The following is a 19,684-nucleotide window of genomic DNA, read 5'->3' as shown; positions in this document are numbered from 1 at the left end:
GTATTTATTGCTGCCATACTCTGTACCTACCTCAGCAGCCAGAAATAATGTGGGATGTTAGCAGGAGGCAGAGATTTGGACTCTCCTGCCCTGTCAGTTTGGGTTTTAAAAGGACACCTCCCCAAGTGAAGGCCCTGATTGGAACATATGATTGACGTATGTAGATACTTTTGTATGTGGGGTGGCACATGTTCATAGGTGTGCAATACACATGTGAACATATAGGTGTGGAGGCCAGAAGACACCTCAGTTTTTATTCCTTTTCAAGCCCACTCTGCCTTGCTTTCCGAGCCAGGTTCTCTCACTAGGACCCCAGCTCTCTGTTTAAGGTCTCTCAGCTCTGGGATTTACAAGTGAACCACCTCACCTGTACTTTTTCATAGGCTCTGATGAACAAGCTGAGGTTCTTGTGCCATCTACCCAACCCTATGGTGGGTAGTTTTTAATGTCTAAAAGTGATCTGGAAGTCCTAGACTTGTTCCAAGTATTTTAAAGGGATCTATCCAGCCAGGAAGGGAGCTTTCTGCTGAGATCAGAAAATTGAGAACAATATAATGCTCTTGGTTCACGCCTCCATGAGGTTCATACTGTTCAGTTAATCAGTTCCTGATGCTGGCAAGTGCTAAAATACATTGTTTCCAGTCATTTTGAGATTAATTAGGCTAATCATCTACAGAGCAGCTCAGCAACCTCCTTGGGATGACAGTTGGGTATGAGAGTTGCTGCAGTTTGAAGGGTGCTCTGAGGAGAAGCAGAGATAGCTTTATCTGCATTTTTTTTAATTCTAGAATTAAATATCTGTAGCACTCACACTGTCTGGTTAACAAGCAGAACAGTGTAATCACTAATTCTAACAGACAAGTGTGTTTCAGGGTTTCCTCCATGCCAGTAATAGTGAGGCTGCTGAAATTACCTATGTACACATTTAGTACAATGAGAACTAAAACCTGTAAGCCACCTAAGGTCAAGTATAGGAACACTCCACTTTCATATAAAATTGGTTTCTTAGAAAGTGACAGAGGCTGAGCCTATGTCTAAAATCACTTCCCTTTGTTCTGATAATTTTTCTGAAATTACTTCTACAAGTGAGTTTTGTTTAACTTAAAATAACGAGTGCTATTTATTATCTATTATGTGTTAAGCATAATTTGAGTTCTTCATATGCATTAAATTAATCCTCACAACTATGTTCTGAGACAGGTACTATTATCTTTCATGTTTTTCATATTAGGCAACCAAAGAATGTAGAAGTTAGGCAAACTTGCTTGGTACCTTGTTTAAGGTCATGTGGACAGTAAGAATCAGAGCCTAGGTAGGAACCTAGATCCTCTGTCTCCCTGGACTGTGCTCTTAAGGTGTGCTTTTCTGTCTTCTTTGAGACAACTATAAAATGCTATCTAAGATGTTTGTTATAGTCTTAAAGAAGACAGTTCACTCCTACCCACCATATATGCATGGTAACATGTTCAGGGATGCTGTCAAAGAAATGGAGCTTAGATTTTCTTCTTAGAAAATCTTGCACCTTTGAAAAGCTGATGGGTTACGACCCACACTCTCCGTGGATATGGTTCTGTAGATATGTGAGGGTTATTGGAAATCAGCGGTGTATGTACAACTCCAGCCCCCAAGGGGATTGCTCTTTAGTTGATGAAGATGATATTAAAAGAGAAGAAAGGAAGGCAGAGATGCACTGCATTATATTCTTTAACTCAGTTTATCAACTTTGTTACATGTCTGTCAGAAGCTAAAGAAACAGGGTGTTGTATTTCTCCCAGATAAACCTCATAGAAAATAGGAAAACTATTGGAAAATTTGTCATTAACTATATTTATTAAATAAGGATATAGGCATTCTCTGAAACTTCAGCATCTTACTTTTTCTTATATTCTTAATTGCTATAATGATGTATGCATCAAATAAAAGGTAGGCAAAGGTAAATTTATTATATTCTAAAAATCAAATCATTTATAAAATTGCACATTAAATGACAGGATTTATAAACAATGTTGAAAAATGTTCTGAACTCCATGAATAATCTTGCTTAGTGTTCTCCCTCCAACCTTTTAACATTTCCCAGTGATTAGAGGTGCTTGACTGAAGTAGGACTGTTTGTCAGTGTTCTGTATGTGTGTGTCCTAAGTATCTGACCCTCCCAGCCACCTCTAGCCCAGAGCATAAAGCTGCAGATCTCAACCTAATTTCTAACTCTAAAACTTGAAATTTTACAAGGGACTTTTATTTAGCGGTGCTGTGTTTCTTTTCTTTTGATTCAAGTTTCTAGTCATTTATACACTAAAACTTTTCTTCTCACTCCAAATTGCACCAGTGTATTTTGGGGGGAGCTGAAATATAGAAATGTTTTTAATAACTGCCGTTAACAACTTCAGAGAAGACATCAGATGGCCATATGGTACCACAACAACTCCCGCCCATCCAGAACCCATAGATTTCAAGAAAATAGTCTAGAAAATATTTAAATTATCAGTTTACCTGGCCCAGTGTTTTGAGCCAACCAAAGAGAAAATTGCTTAGCTTGCCCAGATTTCAGTGCTCAGAGATATATAGACAACTGTTCTGTGACTGTTTATCCTGCATGATGGAGATTCTGATTTGCTTAGCAGCAATGCTGTTGTTATTCTCAGGAACCGTTGACTGTGTGTGTGTGTTTAAGGTTAACCTTAAACACACACACACACACACACACACACACACACACACACACACACACACACACCATTCTAGTTTTAATTAATTACAGAAGAAATACACATCTTAAAAAATGCTGCTAACTGCCATCTGAGAGTTGTATTTAAACTGTTTTGGTGCCTGTACTGGATCTTGCTCTGTAGACCAGGCTGACCTCGAACTCACAGAGAACAGCCTGGCTCTGTCTCCTGAGTACTGGAATTAAAGGTGTGTGCCACCACCCCCCTTCCCCAGCTCTTTCTCTCCTTTGAGGAAGGAGTTACATTATTTCCAGCACATCACCTCCAGGCCTTTCTGCCTATACAGAAGTAAGGGACCGCAATATAGTTTCTGTTGCCAGAGAGAACTTTTAAATATTTGTGATTAATTTTCATATGTACTCTTGGGATGTATAACTAAAAACACTGTGATTGTCAATTGAAGCCTGGTAGTAGCATGGTTATAATTATTATTGTTTTTAGAGACTCATAAAATAACTTTTCCTACTTTGAATCAGAATGCACTTTAGACTTTAATGAATTACCTAAGGACTAATGAGCATTCAGTTTAACACAATTATCTGCTGAAAACCTTTAAACCTTTTCAAAGATATGAGCATATTCTTGGAGGAGAATACAAAGCTGAACAGAATGCATTCTGTGCCCATTGAATTATAGCTGTTGAAAAAAAGAGTAGGACCCAAGGGAACCGACAATAATTATCAAATATTTATGTCCTTCTTTGACTTAAAACATTAACATTTTAACATCTTTGAATGCTGCCCTGGGAATTCCATCACTGGAAGGTGCCCTGATGATTTTCTGTTCTCACTTTTAAAGGAAGTTAATGCTCAATTTAAATTAATAATAGAAGGATGAATTGTCATTTACCATGTCAGACACTATTTTAAGGCTTGATTAACAATCAGCTGTCTATTAAGGGCATCTTGACTAAATTAATAATAGTCATTAATTCTGTATTTCCCACAATGCAAGTTTATTCCTTTGAGTTCACATTGCTTTATGTTCTTTTTATGCCTGTTGTGTGACTAGCTACATGCATGTTCATGCATGTATGATGTACTTTGTATGAACATTCCTAAGCTCCACTGAATTGTGGATGCAAACTCCCATAGTAGGTGTGAGTAGACATACTCATACACAAATGTAAAACTGGGCACTGGAGGAGCTCAACAGCTAAAAACCAAGCTGCTCTTGTGAGGATCTGGCTTCATTTCCCAGCACCCATATGATGACTAACAGCCATCTTTAACTCCAGTTCCAGGGGACCCATCTCTGTGGGCACTAGATACACATATTATACACAGACATACATCCAGGTATACATATAAAGTAAAGATAAATATTTTTTTTAAGTTACACTGATAATATATGACTTTTTTCTGGGAAAATGCAACACACACACACCTACTCACTCCAGATAGCAAGCCAGGACAGACCAAAGTGTGGATAGCAACAAAGTCCAACTTAGTGAACCACTGAGTTTATTGGGGTTTCTTAGAGGAATATGGGTGAGGGGCTACTTACAGGAGCAGAAATGACTCAAAGACAGGTGCATCACTAAAGCCCATCCCAATGAAGGTAACAGCTCACAGACGCTGGGAGCCTGGAGCACACTGCCCAACCTACAGATAGATCATCAGATTGGAGAATATCCTTTCCAAATGCCTCAGTTGGTCTAAACCTCTTCTAGGCAGCTGGGTTGGTCTCAGTTTTCTCTACAGCTTATTTTGTCTATGAGGGAGGGACCTAGTGAATCCTGTCAGTTTCATGGCCTTCCTGAAGCTGTTTTGAGTTATTTACCTTCCACCCTGAGGAGCTTTCTTGCAGAATGGAATGTTTCAATCTCAGAGAAAACTGCTACACAACAGCTAATCATAGTTACATAATTTTTAGAGTTTTTCTGCAATTAAGATCTTTCTAAACCCAATTTTTATGTGGAGGGTCCCCCCCCCCCGCTCCTAGAGAATTATTGAACCCTATATTTAAAAATAAGAGGAAAGCAGATAGCCAATCAAGGCTCTGGCATTCTGCTTGTGGTACTCATATAAATGCCATTACTTCAGGTAACAGAAGCATCATTCATGTTTTTGCATGTGTTTTCTGTGACATAAGACTCCAGAAGAGTGTTAGCACAAAACATTGTTTTCATTCTGTTCTAGGCACTGTGATTTCTGTACATTCCTAAGGCAAGAAATATTAACTTCTATAGTTATAAGTTAGGACCCTGAGGCACAGAGTTTAGGAGAATTCTGTGAATAATCTTACATAGTAGAGTCCCCTCCTTCATCAATAACCAATCTGACAAAGCCCATCTGCAATCCTGTAGTCTGGCCACAGAACCAGCACCTTGGAACTACCCCTTAATATCACACTTGCACGGCCCCAACAGGAGTAGGTCCATCCATGCCTGTCCTCAGGTTCTGTTTCTATCATGTGGAAATACCTAGTCTGATGAGGGAATAAATATTAAAAACAACAAGTAATGGAGTTAGCGGGTTTTATATAATAGCCAGGAAATATTTCAATGGGAAATACAGTAGAATGAGGATACGTCAGAGTCAGATACATCTTTTAGACTGAAGGAGAACCGAGTTTCAGAAACAAACCAGCAAAGCCTAAAATGAAGTGAGACCCAAAGTACTGACTGCATTCAGTCTTTCACTCTCCTCCCTTCCCACGCTAGTGTTGTTACGTTATAGTTTATTTCTGCTCCTGTACAACTTCTTCCTGTTCTGCTCTTCCTCCCTCTGTATACAAACACACACAGTACATCTGCAGTGTGTAAAAGAAAGAAAAAAATTCAATTTTTTATGATTGATAATCTCTGAATATATTTATAAACTATATCCTATATTTTTATGCATGATAGCCTCTGAATATATACTGTAACAATATAAACTGTGTGTAGCAAATAACAAAGGAGAAATAGAAAAGAATCATATCAGCAGTTAAAAAGTACTCTAAAAAATAGAATGAAAATCAGTGTGAGCTATGAATGCCAAAACTGGAAGAAAAAAACAACAACTATGTTTAATGTTTTGTAACTAAAGAAAGAAACTAACTAGTCTAAATTAGAGAAAGTAAAGCTATCATAAAGATCCAGGAGAAAGTGAAACTACGTAATTATTGTTTTGTGCCATTGTGAGGAGAGAGTAAGGAAAATGATGTTCAAAGCAGAACATATACGTGAAGAAAGGCTAGTGTGTGGTAACTCTGGAGCAACATGGTGCTAGGAGATTAATTTGGATTTCCTATGCAGAAAAATCCCACTGTAGGCTATGGCAAGACCTTGCAAATGAAATTTGTCTCACGTTTTTGTAACCTTTGACAAGTTGTAGAAAGCAACTCAGAACAAAATGGGGAAAAAAACAAAAACATTCCGACTTTCAAAGAATAAGCATGATTCCTAAGTGTAGGCTATTATTTCATAGAAACATTAAAAACTGTTGTAATAATACTGGAACTTGCAGACAAGAGGGTAAACACCAGAAATTAACAGTTTCCCTGACAAAGGCCATGGCCACAGGTGCTGTCCCGAGGAGGCTTGCTCTGTTCTCTGACATCCCGGTACCTGCAGACCGCCTCCTCCTGTCCCTCGATTATGCTCAGCCTCCACCTGCAGCGAGCCACCAAGAGACACTGATGGGAGACTGAGGAAGGGAGGTAGAGAAAGGGAGCTAGGGAGGAGCTGTATGTTGGTAAGGCCAAACACCATTCTTCCAGGAACCTGCTGCCTCCAGCGAGACCCTCCTGTTTCCGTTTTACACTAGCAACCTAGCCTTTGGGTTCAGCAATGATTTCACCCCTTTTGCCTCTACCATCGCTTCCTGCTGTTGCTAACTTCTGGGTTTCCTTGCCATTTCCTGTCTAGTTGCTGTAATTTCCCATGAGCTGTTATAACAAACCTATGCCCTGCATGGAAGTCACTCTGCTAGGTCTGCCAAAAGTTGTTTCTGCTTACCCAGTTATATTGAGTAGTGCATAAGCCAGCTGCTTCATTTTCTATTTGCTGCCATTCTTGTTTACCTTTTTTTTTTTTTTTAAGCTGAGAGAATGTTGCTGGCATTGTTGGTATACAGCATGCAATCTCCAGGGTTCAACAAGACTTTTGAAAACTAATTGTATGCCGTCTGAACAGAATAGGATGTGGGATTATAACACATTCTTAGATGGCCGAGGCTTATTAATATTCAAAACAAAATAGATGAAGAGTCTGGAAGTTCACCAGAAGTCTGTGTTCTTGTCACTGTCCTACTCAGCATTGTTACCAAAGGTTTAGGCAAAGTCATGAAAAACACTTATCGAATGTGTGGCTGACACAAAGCTGGAAGATAAAGACACAAGCTTTGATACGGTAAGGTTTACAAGGAGAAATGAGAAGTCATTTCTCTAGGTACTAGGTATATAACAAATTTTTAAAATGTAGAGTTGAGACAACCAAGCTTCCTAGAATATTACGTCGATAAAGAAATCTGAGACTTATAGAAACCAAAGTGTGATACATTTAGGAAAAATGAATGATTTCCTCTCTGGGCACCATTAAACACTACCGAGTATCCCTACTGAAAGTTCTGTGTCTTATCTGGTACCGCAAGAAGGCTGAGTGTCATTTAAGGAGAATATTGCCACATTGAAATACCTGTTCTCCCCAGTCATTATGGGGCTCTTATAATTAACAAGTATTTTCACTTTTTGGTCTTTTTGTCTCACAGAACCCCAATCAAGACTGTACTGTTACTCACTTCTCAGCCTGTTTTTGCTCCTATGAGTTAAATGTAAGCTCTTTAGTTCACTGTGTAACTTTGGGTAAGCTCTGATTTTTGGTTATGAACTCAGTTTTTTCAATAAAGTCTATCCTTACTTTAGGACAGTTTTTGCTCAGTATTAGACTTCTCAGACAAACCTGCCCCTCACACAGTAATAAGTTACTGTCTTTATGCAGAAGTCGATTAACTCTCAGAAGTACTGTGTAACATGAACCCCTATATTGGAAAAAGAAGGTTTTATTAGGCAACCCAGTGACACTCAGGTCTGGGTCACTCAAATTTGGGTTTTGTTTCTTTTTTATTTGTTTGTTTGTTTATTTATTTTGGTTTTTCGAGACAGCGTTTCTCTGTGAAACAGTTCTGGCTATCCTGGAACTCACTCTGTAGACCAGGCTGGTCTCGAACTCATGGTGACCCACCTGCCCCTATCTCCTGAGTGCTGGGATTAAAGGCGTGAGCCACCACTACCTGGCCAGATTTGGGTTTTGGTCAGTGAACAGATTTGTGATTTGTGGCTTTTAGTAGAAGAATTTGTTTTACTTTTATAATTTTACCTCCAGCAATATAATTGTATTTCTTATAATTTAGGATCAACACACTCTATTTGAGGAGGGTGGAGGTGGTTCCTAAGAGCCTGAAACAGGGAAGTAAAGCATAACTAGTGCTTGGTGTAATTACCTACACAAGAAATATTATGCTATTTCCCAGAATCCGTCCCCAGAGTGAATGTCTATGTGTTCCATTTCAGTCCTTGCTTAGAATCCTATCAAGGGTGATAAGGAGAATCATTTTGAAATATATTGAACAGAGAATAGAGTTTGCAAAGTACTATTAGGTTTGCTAAGTTGAATCCGTGCTGCAGATGCAAACTGTTGGCCCAGTGCTGCAAAAGCCTCTGCCTAGATGAGAAATGTCCCTGACGTGACCCACGAAAGGCAGCCAAAGTGACAAAGGCTGAAGAAACATTGCATGTACTTTGAGAATGTCATTCTGAACTACTTCTAGAGCTCGTTATTGAGCCCACATAGGATAGTTTATAAATAACTAGGGCTAGAATAGTGGGAAAGGAAAATAACTTCAAAATTCACTCAGAGTTAAACATGCAGGGAAGAAAAATTACATCGTGTTTTAGCAGTAATGTAAGATAATATGTACTTCGGGCGTCTTTTCGGTTCAGTACAGTAAGTGGAAGAGCCCAGTGCACATGGATACTAGCAGAGTTTTAAAAGTAAACCTGCTTGAGTCCAGAGAAAGACGACTCTGTCACACACCCTCCTTTTTCACATCTTCCCTGTGAATTTTCTGAAGGACCGGCACTCTCATCGTGTTGTTGAGTTTTGTTTGTTTGTTTTTTGTTTGTCTTGTTTTTTTTTTTAAAGCAGCGGTGTCTGCCTCTCCAGCACGTCCAATTCCTTCCTAGTCTAAACATCACAGAATCCTCTCAGAAAGGTTTGTGATGCAGTCAAAGTCCTAAGGGGAAAAAATGAGACAAGGGGCATCTGATACTTAATCCAGTGTATGACTCATTCAGAACTGAGTTTCACATCTGTCAGCGGTCCTAACAACTTGCCATTTGGGAAGATGATGGTTCTGTAAAACAGATGAGCTTCCTGCTCCTGTGCTGATTTTGTGCTGACTCATCAAGCCCCAGTGCTCTTTCTCTTCCATGCTGCTAATGCACAGTAAATCACTTATGTTACAGCTACTTTGTCCTGTGCTTCGCTTGACCAAATCAGCATCACCGGCCTTTTGTAAATCTCTCAAAGGCAGAAACCTAATGCTGTTGTTTTTTCATCATTAGTGTCCTTCTTGGAACCTGGCATTTGAGAGGTTACAGTCGTGTTTATGATTGGAAACTGGGGTATTGAAAATAGTTTATCATAAGCTGTAATTTCACCTCCTAGAACACAGCCTGAGTTTCAAGGTAATAGGGAGCTGGAGATGAAGGTGATAACTTTATTCTTAAATGTTCTAGATGTGATATTTGGGGGTAAAGAATTTTTAAAGCTGACCAAATACAGAGCAGATATATTTTGGTATTCAGAAGTTTTAAATTTCTTAAAAACAAACAAAACAAATAAACTAAAAACATGTATAGTAAATATATCTTGCTCTATGTGTGTCCAGTACATATCTAAATACATGAATTTTCTGGTAGCAAAAATACAATAAGTGTGATGAACTGCTTATGACATAAATAGTTTCCGTTGGTGTGGCTTCAAATCTACAGCCAGGCTCCGGATCAGATTAGATTTGTCACCAGACAAGACCAAAAACAAATCCATGTTTTCAGAGCTTCTGTGTTTCTGTAGCTGTCTGTGGGTATCTATGGACTGCACTGCATGCTCACGAATTGAAGCCTTCCATTGTTGTTTGTTGAATCATTGTAACATTTCTAGTTTCAAGTGCATCAGTGGAAGTTACTACTGTTTTCCTTTTTTTCTGAGGTGTGGGACCAAACACAGAACAGAGTGTGGGGATTATACTGACATAATATAGCATCTCATTTCACCTCAGAAGACCTTCCAAGATAGGATCTGTCCCTTTCATAAAGGTCTTAGGCAATAAGGAGTGGAATTCTGTACTAAACAAGTATAAAACTAGGAGCCAAGTTTGTCTTTCAGCTCCAGAACCCATCCTCTATCAAAGTCTAATTTTCATAAGAAAAGTTTTTGATGATGCTAGAAAATGATTCAAGGGTGTTTATCTATAGTTCATTGAAGTTTGGCAGAAGTGAGGTGATTATTGTGAAGTTTTCTTAAAGGTATAATTAAAAAGTGAAAACTAATTTTGATGATAAAATAATGAGACTGTTTCGGTGTTTTTCCTCTTGCTTTTGTGTTAACTATGTAGATGTGTCTGGCATCAGAGGGGATGAAAATGGAAGAAACAAAACTCATAAAATCAAAAGAATCAGACGGTGGGAGAATTAAAGAAATGGAAAAAGGGAAGGAAGAGAGAGACATAAAATTGGAGAAAAACAATGAATCTGGGTTCCAAAAGGAAGCAGAATTTGAGAAATCATCTAAGGAAAATATAAGGGAGTCTAAGGACTTAAGACACTTTGAGGAGCTACAAATGGATAATGTAATGGCTATAAAAATGGAAGACCCCAAAGAAATTAGAAAGGAATCAGAGGATGATCAGAAATACGGTCATTTCCCTGATTTTTCTTACTCTGCCAGTAGCAAGATAATAATTAGTGATGTCCCCAATAGAAAGGATCACATGTGCCACCCTCATGGAATTATGATCATCGAGGACCCCACCACCCTAAACAAACCAGAAAAGATCAAAAAGAAAAAGAAGAAAAACAAACTGGATCGGCATGGAAATGACAAATCCACACCCAAGAAGACCTGCAAGAAGAGGCAGTCTTCAGAATCCGACATTGAGAGTGTCATGTACACCATAGAAGCTGTTGCAAAAGGAGACTGGGGTGTTGACAAACTTGGAGAAACCCCAAGAAAGAAGGTCCGCACCTCAAGTGGCAAGGGAGGCATTCTGGATGCCAAGCCACCAAAGAAAAAAGTGAAATCAAAAGAGAAGAAAGTTTCCAAGGAGAAGTGCTCAGACATCACCAAAGAGTCACGACCTCCAGATTTCCTTAATATTTCTGCCAGCAAGAATGTTCCTGGGGAGGTGCCAGAGGGCATAAAAGCAGAGCCATTGACCCCCACAGAGGATGCACTGCCACCTAGCCTACCAGGACAGGCCAAGCCTGAGGACAGTGACTGTCACAGAAAAACAGAGACCTGTGGCTCCAGGAAATCGGAGAGGTCTTGCAAAGGTGCTCTTTATAAAACCCTGGTGTCAGAGGGCATGCTCACCTCCCTGCGAGCTAATGTTGACAGAGGTAAGTGACTTCTATAAACCTGAACTGACTACAGTGCTAGCAGAGTCTCTTCTTCAGACCTATTGAAAAAAATCATCATGAACAGCTGAATATCAAACTAGTACCTTGTATGACTCACTTATTCATGTGTCATATCCATTTCACTTTACCTGCGTACTTCCTAACACTGTTAAGGAAAGGTTTGTATTTATTTATTTATTTTTGTAACTAGTCAGGATATTGAAATTCTAAATTACTACTTTTTTTGTTTGTTTGTTTGTTTCTCCATTATGGGCTGGCTTCATCAGTATTAAATGGCACTTTTAGCCTAATATTTAAATTGATGGAATTTCCTGAATGACAAAAATAAATTTGGCAGGATCTACCTGTAGGCTCCAAAAGCAAATATCCTATCTTGCTCTTTTGTTAGGTAATCAAAACTACAAATGAAGTGTTATTTAAAGCATGGTAGCATCTATATAGTATTTTATCTGTATTCGTTTTATTTTGAAGCATCTGACTAGGGAACTATTTCTTGGTGGGCTCTATTCCAATAAGAGATGATACGTGGTTGTTAGGTCAGATAAGCCCTAATCCGTGGAAAGAGCTTGGGAGTATGTAATTCTTCAGAGATGTCTTTTAGTGAGTCTTGAGAAATTTAGGATTAATATTGTCTATCAGCAACAGACTCACACTTTAATTTAGGCTGATTCTCAAATGGAAAAAACAGGAGCAGCATCTTAAGTTTAGTACCTGGTGAACTATGGCATGACTGCTTATTTCAGAGGTAAGATTGTTTTTTATAGTTCCTTTATTAAAAGCAGTCCAACCCAAATCACTCTGGGTGCTGATAGGTACAAATAGCATCATGGAAATAATAGGTAAAGGGGCCAAGAAGTCACTTGTGAAGGACCTGAGCTGATCTCCTCCAGCTCTAGTATTCTGAGCAAACCCCTTCCCTCACTTGGGTTTCCTAGGGAAACGAAGCTCAGGAAAAGGAAATTCCTCTGATCACGAAGGGTGTTGGAGTGAAGAGAGCTGGACATTTAACCCGAGTGGGACCAGTGGGAGCAAGAAGTTTAAGAAGAAGCTAAGGGAAGACTCCTTCCTTGGGTAAGTGCCTGTCAGCACAGGTGACCTTCACTGTGTACCCTACTGTGGCAAGAGTGTTAAGTAAGTCTGAGGTACTGTTTGTTGTTTTTGTTAGCCCTTGTCTTAATAAGCTCCCTACTGAAGACAGATCAGGGCTAATTACATGATTCCTGCTCTTAATCATTCATACGAGTGGTAATGTCATTTATACTTGAGGTATAGTACAAACTCTACTCAGTTTAAGTTTAGGCCTGAGTTTGAATTGAGGTCCACCACAGTGTAATAATTGTGGGTACTCTATTATCAATTACTACGACCCATTTTTCCATCTGGAGCTAAAGATGAATTTTATTTGTGTATTTACATTTTGCACATTTTATGCCATTATTTACATTTTAGTATTATATGTGTTTAATATTTCTGAATATAGGAATGTATGTTAAAATAATGATAGCTGGACAATATGAGGTAAATAAATTATGCTCACCTTCCGACGTTGGTGTATTTATTTAAACAACCTCTTGTGACTCTAAGAAAAATAATTCGATACACATTGTACATTGAAATGTGGTGCTGAGGAAACAATGGCACATATCACTATAAAATCACTTAGGATTATTATTTCATAATTATGGTTATGCCAGCACTTTATATTGATCAGTATAAAGCATTTTGTTAGTAAGTTGGTAGATGTAGTACTTTATATTGGTGAGAAAAATATCTCCATATTCACTTGTGCTGTTTTGAAAGTCCTTTGAGATTTTCATATTAGCCTAATTTGAAAAGAATACATTGAATACAAATTATTTTTCATAAGTATTTTTAAAAGTATGCAGATTTTATGCATTGAGTATATTGTATTTATTTTATTCATAATCTTTGCATTTCTATTTGTGGAAAATATAATTTTCCTTGGAAATAAGGTGCTTTAAAGTCTGGTTAATTCTAAGACTTCAGGGCATCATAAACTAGAAAAGTAGAGGCTTATGGTGCAGACACTTGAAAATTATTTTTTAAAACACATATTTCAAGATTATATTAAAATAATATATTTAATAGTTTCATTACTAGTATTTTAAAAGTCCAAAGTAGTTCAAATTAGTTATATTTACATTATACTTAAGTAATGATATGAAAATTCTCCAATTTTCATTGCTAAGTGATACTTTGAAATGCAGGGTTCTTTAAAATAAAAATAGTGATTCTAGGACATCTCTAGACAGTACTGTGCATTTCCATGAACTGCTCATACTTTGTGAGTCTGAATACCAAGCCAGGGCAGGAAGAAGCTCATGACAGAAGTAGGGAAATAAAGTAAGCAAGCATGAAAGTTGGGGGGGTAGCTCAGCTACTGATGTGTTTGCCACTGTACCATGAAGACCCATGTTCAGTCCCAAAGACCGTGTTAACAACAACAACAAAAAGCTAGGCATGGTAGCAAACCCAAAGCTAGCAAGTCAGAGACAGGTGGATCCGATCCCAGAGTGCACTAGTTAGCTAGACTTAATCATCAAACTCCAGGCCAAGTAAGACTCCCTGTCTCAAAAAAAAAAACAGTATGGGTGGCTCTTAAAAAACACCTGAGGTTGTTTTCTAGCCTTCATACACACACACACACACACACACACACACACACACACACACACTCACTCATTCACTCACTCACTCACTCACTCACTCACTCACTCACAGAAGTGGTAATAATAAGCAGCAAGCATTAAGCTTGCCAATGAAGTTGATGATTCCACTCTAACCACCAAGGTTAGCTAGGCATGGAGGCACATGCCCACACCAGGTCTTTGGAAACAAAAGCCTGAAGCATATGTGTTCGAGGACAACAAGGACTAAATATGGAGTTCCAGGTCAGTCTCAGCTACACAGAAAGACCTTGTCTCCAAACCTAACTTGATCAATTAGTTAAACTCCTAAGTTGCAAGAGAGATATTTAGCCATTTGCTGAGAAACAGGGTAAATGGAAACAGCTCAAAATCTATGTCAAGAGAATAGTGGGGTATGGGTGTATGTATGTGAGAAGCTCAACACATCTGAAGTTGCTCTTCCCCAATCCTTCCATTTCCTGTCTACCAAGCTCGGCAGTTCTGCAGAATCTTCACCCAGCTGTCTGCAGTGTATCTTTGTTAGTAATTCTCATTGAACAAAAGCCAGCAGCTAGCCTAGGATCCAGCAGGCATGCTGCCATTGCTCTGTGGGGTCCTTAGAGACAAAACCAGCCCAAGAATTCCCTGACTTTGCCAGTCATTTGTGATTTTCATTTAAAGTGGTACTGCCTCTCTTGCCAGTCTTCCTTGAAAGCTGGCTTTACTTTGCTAGCTTAGTGTTGTTCCTCATGAGTCAACACTCTAGAATTCCTTTCCTAACATTCAAATTTTATACACTTTCTAAAATCTGTGTCTGTTTTAATCAAACACTAATCAGTAATTTAAAAACTCAACTTATAAGACTCAAAATATCATATTACCTATGATCTTGTTAATGCATGAGCATTCATATGAATGTTTAGAATGAGACCTGTCTGAGTAGACTATTCTTTGTATTTAACCGTATGCCAGTAGAGAGATTGCCAACTCTTACACTTTAACCTTTCTATGTTTTCTAAGGTGTGTAGATTTATATTGATAAGTCTCCTCAAGAATTTCTGGGAAGGTCTTTTTTTTTCCTCCCTTGTATGAATTTTTTTTTAATGCCCTAATTCCTAGGGACCCTGTTTTCAAGTTGAAATACTTCAAAATATATCATTTATCGGTTTCTGTTTAAATATTTGGCCTTTTGCTGATTGAATTCCCTCTCTCTTTTTAATAGTTCTGCAAAGCTGGATGAGGAATTTGAAAAGAAATTCAACAGCCTCCCTCAATATAGTCCTCTTACATTTGACCGGAAATGTGTATCTATTCCAAGGAAAAAGAAGAAGACTGGAAACATGTCCTCTGACTCAACTAAAACCAGCAAAGGTTAGCTGTGGCCTCTCTGCCCCTTGCACTGCATCAGAACCTCAGCTGCCCCTCATCTAACTTCAGCTCCCCTTAGAGAACCACAGTAATTAGAGTTAGAGTCAAGGTGGTAAGGAGGCAGAACTGCAGGTTGATTTCCAAAACTGTCTTGGTCCCTGCCTCCCTTCTCCTGTCTTTCTTCCTTAATTCTCCTTCGCCTCTATGTCTGTACATTTGCTCTTAAAGATGTACCAGGCTTTTTCAGATGTGTTACTCATGTCTGTATGGTCATGCTGCTGCTCTCCAGAGCTCTCTTGGAATTTTGAGATTTTGTTGAGCAAATTCCACTGACTGAATAATACTTGTATAGCAAGAGAACAGGCTCTGGGACTTTGCAAACCTTCTGTTAGCCTGAGAAGCAAACACTGTTCTTTACTGTCTGGATGAACCAAAACAAAAGAAAACTACCTAGAATAAATACTCCAGTAATAGACTTTGTTTCGTTACATTTGCAAAAAGTACATTGTTTTCATATTTGTTTTCAAGAGCATCAGATTCTCTCTGTCTGTTAGGAATCTCTTCAAATTAGTGTGACTTGGGTAGATCTCAGCACTCGTCAGGGACAACATTCCCATTTAAAGGGACTGTTGAAGGGTAATGGCATTTTCAGTGGTCTCAATACCTGGGACAGCTGTTGACATGCCTGCCCTGTGTGAGAAGCCCTGGGACATGATCTGGGTGCCAAACATGGGCTCCACTCAGGCACAATGAAGAATTGGCCCACCCAGAATCTAAGTATTACTGTCAACGAGAACTTTGTCTTTTCATTTCTCTTTAGGCCTGAAGATTAGTTAGGAAAACTTTTTTCTAGTTTTCCCCACAGTTCAGTGAGCTGTCCTGCCAGCAACAGGAAATGGCGAGTTGAAGCACAGGTGTGGCTGAGCTACAGATTCTTCAGGGTCAAATTCTGAGCAGGGTTTGGTAGATGAGTTCTTTGTCATTATCTTACAAATGTGGCTACCTGTTCCCTGCTTGTGTCAAATCGGATTGATTCCCTGATTTTGTGGATTTTGAGGGAATATTTAAAACATATAAACTAGACAATACATTTATACTGTTTTCTCTAGTAAAACATAAATCATTCTCCCTCAAGATCTATAAACCCTTTGTACACTGTAATTGTCACAACAAAGAGAGGATCACTTTGAGATGTACATCTCAGGATATTATTGAAAGGCTTATGAAAAACCCTACTCCATGAATAAAGGCTGGGAGGTGCATAAAAATAATTGTAGAATTACCCATCTCCTTCTGTGGATAGGGCAAGAGCTGAAGCATACCTGGTGACAGGCAGTTGAACACCACATGAAATGACAGTCTTCATCCTGGAGATACTTAGGCGTAGGCAATGTAGTCCATGAGCCCAGAGATGCCTGGTGTCTTGAGTTCCCACACTTTTAAAGATGCTGATAAATACTTGACAAGTCAGTAAAATGGCACTTAATTGATTGAAGTTCAAGACACATTCTTTTTCCCACTCCTTGCAGTTCAAGACATTCATTTTACGTCTGTGAAACTGCTGAATTATCTATCCTGGAAAGTACTGATAGATTATTTCTCTAAAGCTGAAACACTGAAGTTAGGATCCATTTTCACAAAACCTTTCATGGTTGTCTATGCTTTCTCCTCTCCAGCTAAGATTAATAGTATTTCTTTGGCATACTATATGCCAAAAATAGCTCTTTGTAGTTTTACATTGTGCTTAACTTGTTCATTATACTTCTCAAGCCACAACAAAAGCCACTAGTATGTCAGTAATTATATATGTGGGAAGTCTTCTCCTTTTAGATTATGTTCTATGTTGTGTTTCATAAAACAAAATGGAATTAAAATAAAGCAAAAATTAAATAATATATTCTATTTAGCAAACTGGAGAAATAGTATTCATAACCAATTTGCAATTTGGTATTAGCAGTGTACTAGACTGCGGGTTATTAATGAAATTATCATACCAGCTGTGCTGTAATTGCCTGATCTTTGGGGGATAGAGAGATTGTTTTCTTAGACTCTAGACCCTTTGCACCTTTGCATAATGAGTCATTCAAAACAAACACTGTGTATGATGAGATCATTAGTTCTTTTATAGAAGAGCATGCGTCCATAGGAAACTCATTTTTTTCTTCTTTTTCAAGACAGGGTTTCTCTGAGTAGCCCTGGCTGTCCTGGAACTCACTCTATAGACCAGGCTGGCCTCAAACTCTGAGACCTGCCTGCCTCTGCCTCCTGAGTGCTGGGATTAAAGGCGTGGACCGCCACCACCTGGCTAGGAAACTCATTTTTAACACCAATTTCCCATTTGTATTATTTTCTCCTGCATTCACTGTAATTCAACATTAGTTTTTCCTCACATATACTTGGTACCCCTTTGGGTATTTGTGGGTTATATGAAGTATATAAAATTGTTCTGATATGTAATTTCAAGAAGAAATCACTATTTATGATTTCCTACAGATGCTTATCTCGAATCATAGTACTTACGTGGGTTTATTCCTCTATTTTCCCATTGATCTCATTGGTTCTAACTTTTTTTGTACTCCCTCATTTCTTCCTCATGGTCTTTCCCTTATTTCTGCCCTATCCCTTATGTCAAAAACTTTACAGTGAAAGAAATAACCTCCTACAAGTGGGTTTGGTCTATTTTGTCATAGTTGTACACAGCGTGATGATTTGGAAATAGAATTTCCCTTTGCTTCTAAGAACAAACTACCCAATAAATTATGACCCATCTAGCTCACAGTGCAGTTCAGCTACAGAAGCCCAATCTTACATTGTTTTCCAGGTTATCGCTGGGTTCTTTCTGTGTAATTTTTGAATGAAAGCTTTAAATCACGAGTCTAAGTTAAACTCTAACTTCTAAGACGTTTCCTTTGGGAACAGCAATTTATCTGTACTGATACTATATGAGGTGTTTTTACAGAAAGCCTCAGAAGTCAGAGTTCTAGGAAAATAGTAATTTTCAAACAGTAGTAGGATTCTGATGAAAACCTAAATTGAGTTCAAGTTGGAATGTTTTAATTTAGCTCTATCTTGATCCTTGACTTCTACTTATTCTTTATATCTTTACATATTTCTTTGGCCCTTGTCAAATGTGCTGCTGTTCTTTTTTTTTTTTTTTTTCAACCCACATTACATTTTAATTTTAAAGTTAAAAATGGTTACATGGGCAACTAGAGAGATGGCTCAGCAGTTAAAAGCACTGGCTGCTCTTTGAGAGGATCCAGGTTCCCAGTTCCCACAAGGTAGCTCACAACCATCTGTGACTCCAATCCCAAAGACACCCTCTTCTGGCTTCCAAAGGGATTGCTTGCATGTGGTACACAGACATAATTCAGGCAAACATGCATACACATAATATTAAAAAAATGGAAAAGAAAGTAAATGGCTAAGCAGGAGCTAGCTAGGGGCAATACCTGCTTAACATATATAAAGCACTAATAGAAAGTTTAATCCAACTACTCTCTCCTCTCCAAAAAAAGAACGTCTTGTTTTTAAATCATGGTAGTAATACAAGAAGCTGTTTCACAGAGTAGAAGCTAGAATCTGCTGTTTGAATTTGTGAGACTGAGGTCTGCAGATAGCTAAGCTAGCCTCTCCTGCTCGGAAGGTGTAGTTCCCAGTGTAGGCAGAATTTTGTCATTTTCCCTCACACTATTTGAGAATCTTCATTGCTACCAAACTTTCTCAGGAAGAGAATGGCAGCAGATTTGCACTATAAAAGGCACACTATGATGAATTTCTTTCTAATTCTTATGTTTATTTTGGTAAATATTTTGCAAAAATATACTCAATTTTACTTATTTATGTTTTATTTGTGTTTTTAATTCTCATTCAAAGTAATAAGTTGTATAATGGTATTTGCACACATACTTTGTTGAGCGTCTTCCCCAACTCTCCTCCCCCTCCCTGACAGTCCTGAGTTCCTTAATCATGGGTGTCCAGCCCAAGTAAGTATCTCCACCCCATTCGTGAATCCTAACTTAATAGTGGCTGATAATACTTTCCAACTTAGCAAATCAATGGATATTTCCAACTTACTCAGATCAATGCCCAGCAGCTGGGAGCAATTTGTTACAAATTATTGCAAAGGAATTTATTGATTCATTAGTTATGCAACCAATACAAAAATGACAGCCTAGTCTTAGGGGAAAATATCCTTATGCTTTTATATTGATTAGAACATATGAAATTATAGAAAGTGGGGAGAGTTCCTGGCAGTAGAGTTAGACCTGGCATTTAGGACACAATGGTTAGAATAGCAAGTTTACCTAAGTCTTA

At 38.4% G+C, this 19,684-nt stretch overlaps 1 protein-coding gene across 6 annotated transcripts in view; it reads left to right on the top strand.

Annotated features, from left to right (window-relative positions):
• Positions 1-19,684, top strand: part of Bbx (BBX high mobility group box domain containing) — a 241,937-nt gene that overhangs the window by 192,558 nt on the left and 29,695 nt on the right. For all 6 annotated transcript variants that reach the window (XM_036203549.1, XM_036203550.1, XM_036203545.1 and 3 more), the window contains 3 exons: positions 10,328-11,330; positions 12,287-12,422; positions 15,222-15,370. In XM_036203549.1, coding sequence (XP_036059442.1) covers positions 10,328-11,330; positions 12,287-12,422; positions 15,222-15,370 — 1,288 coding nt within the window. The remainder of the gene's footprint in view (positions 1-10,327; positions 11,331-12,286; positions 12,423-15,221; positions 15,371-19,684) is intronic.

Source organism: Onychomys torridus, chromosome 12, assembly GCF_903995425.1.
Source record: "Onychomys torridus chromosome 12, mOncTor1.1, whole genome shotgun sequence".
Classification (NCBI taxonomy): Eukaryota; Metazoa; Chordata; class Mammalia; order Rodentia; family Cricetidae; genus Onychomys; species Onychomys torridus.
The sequence above is the reverse complement of the archived record's forward strand: the minus strand, read 5'-3'. Positions and strand labels throughout refer to the sequence as shown.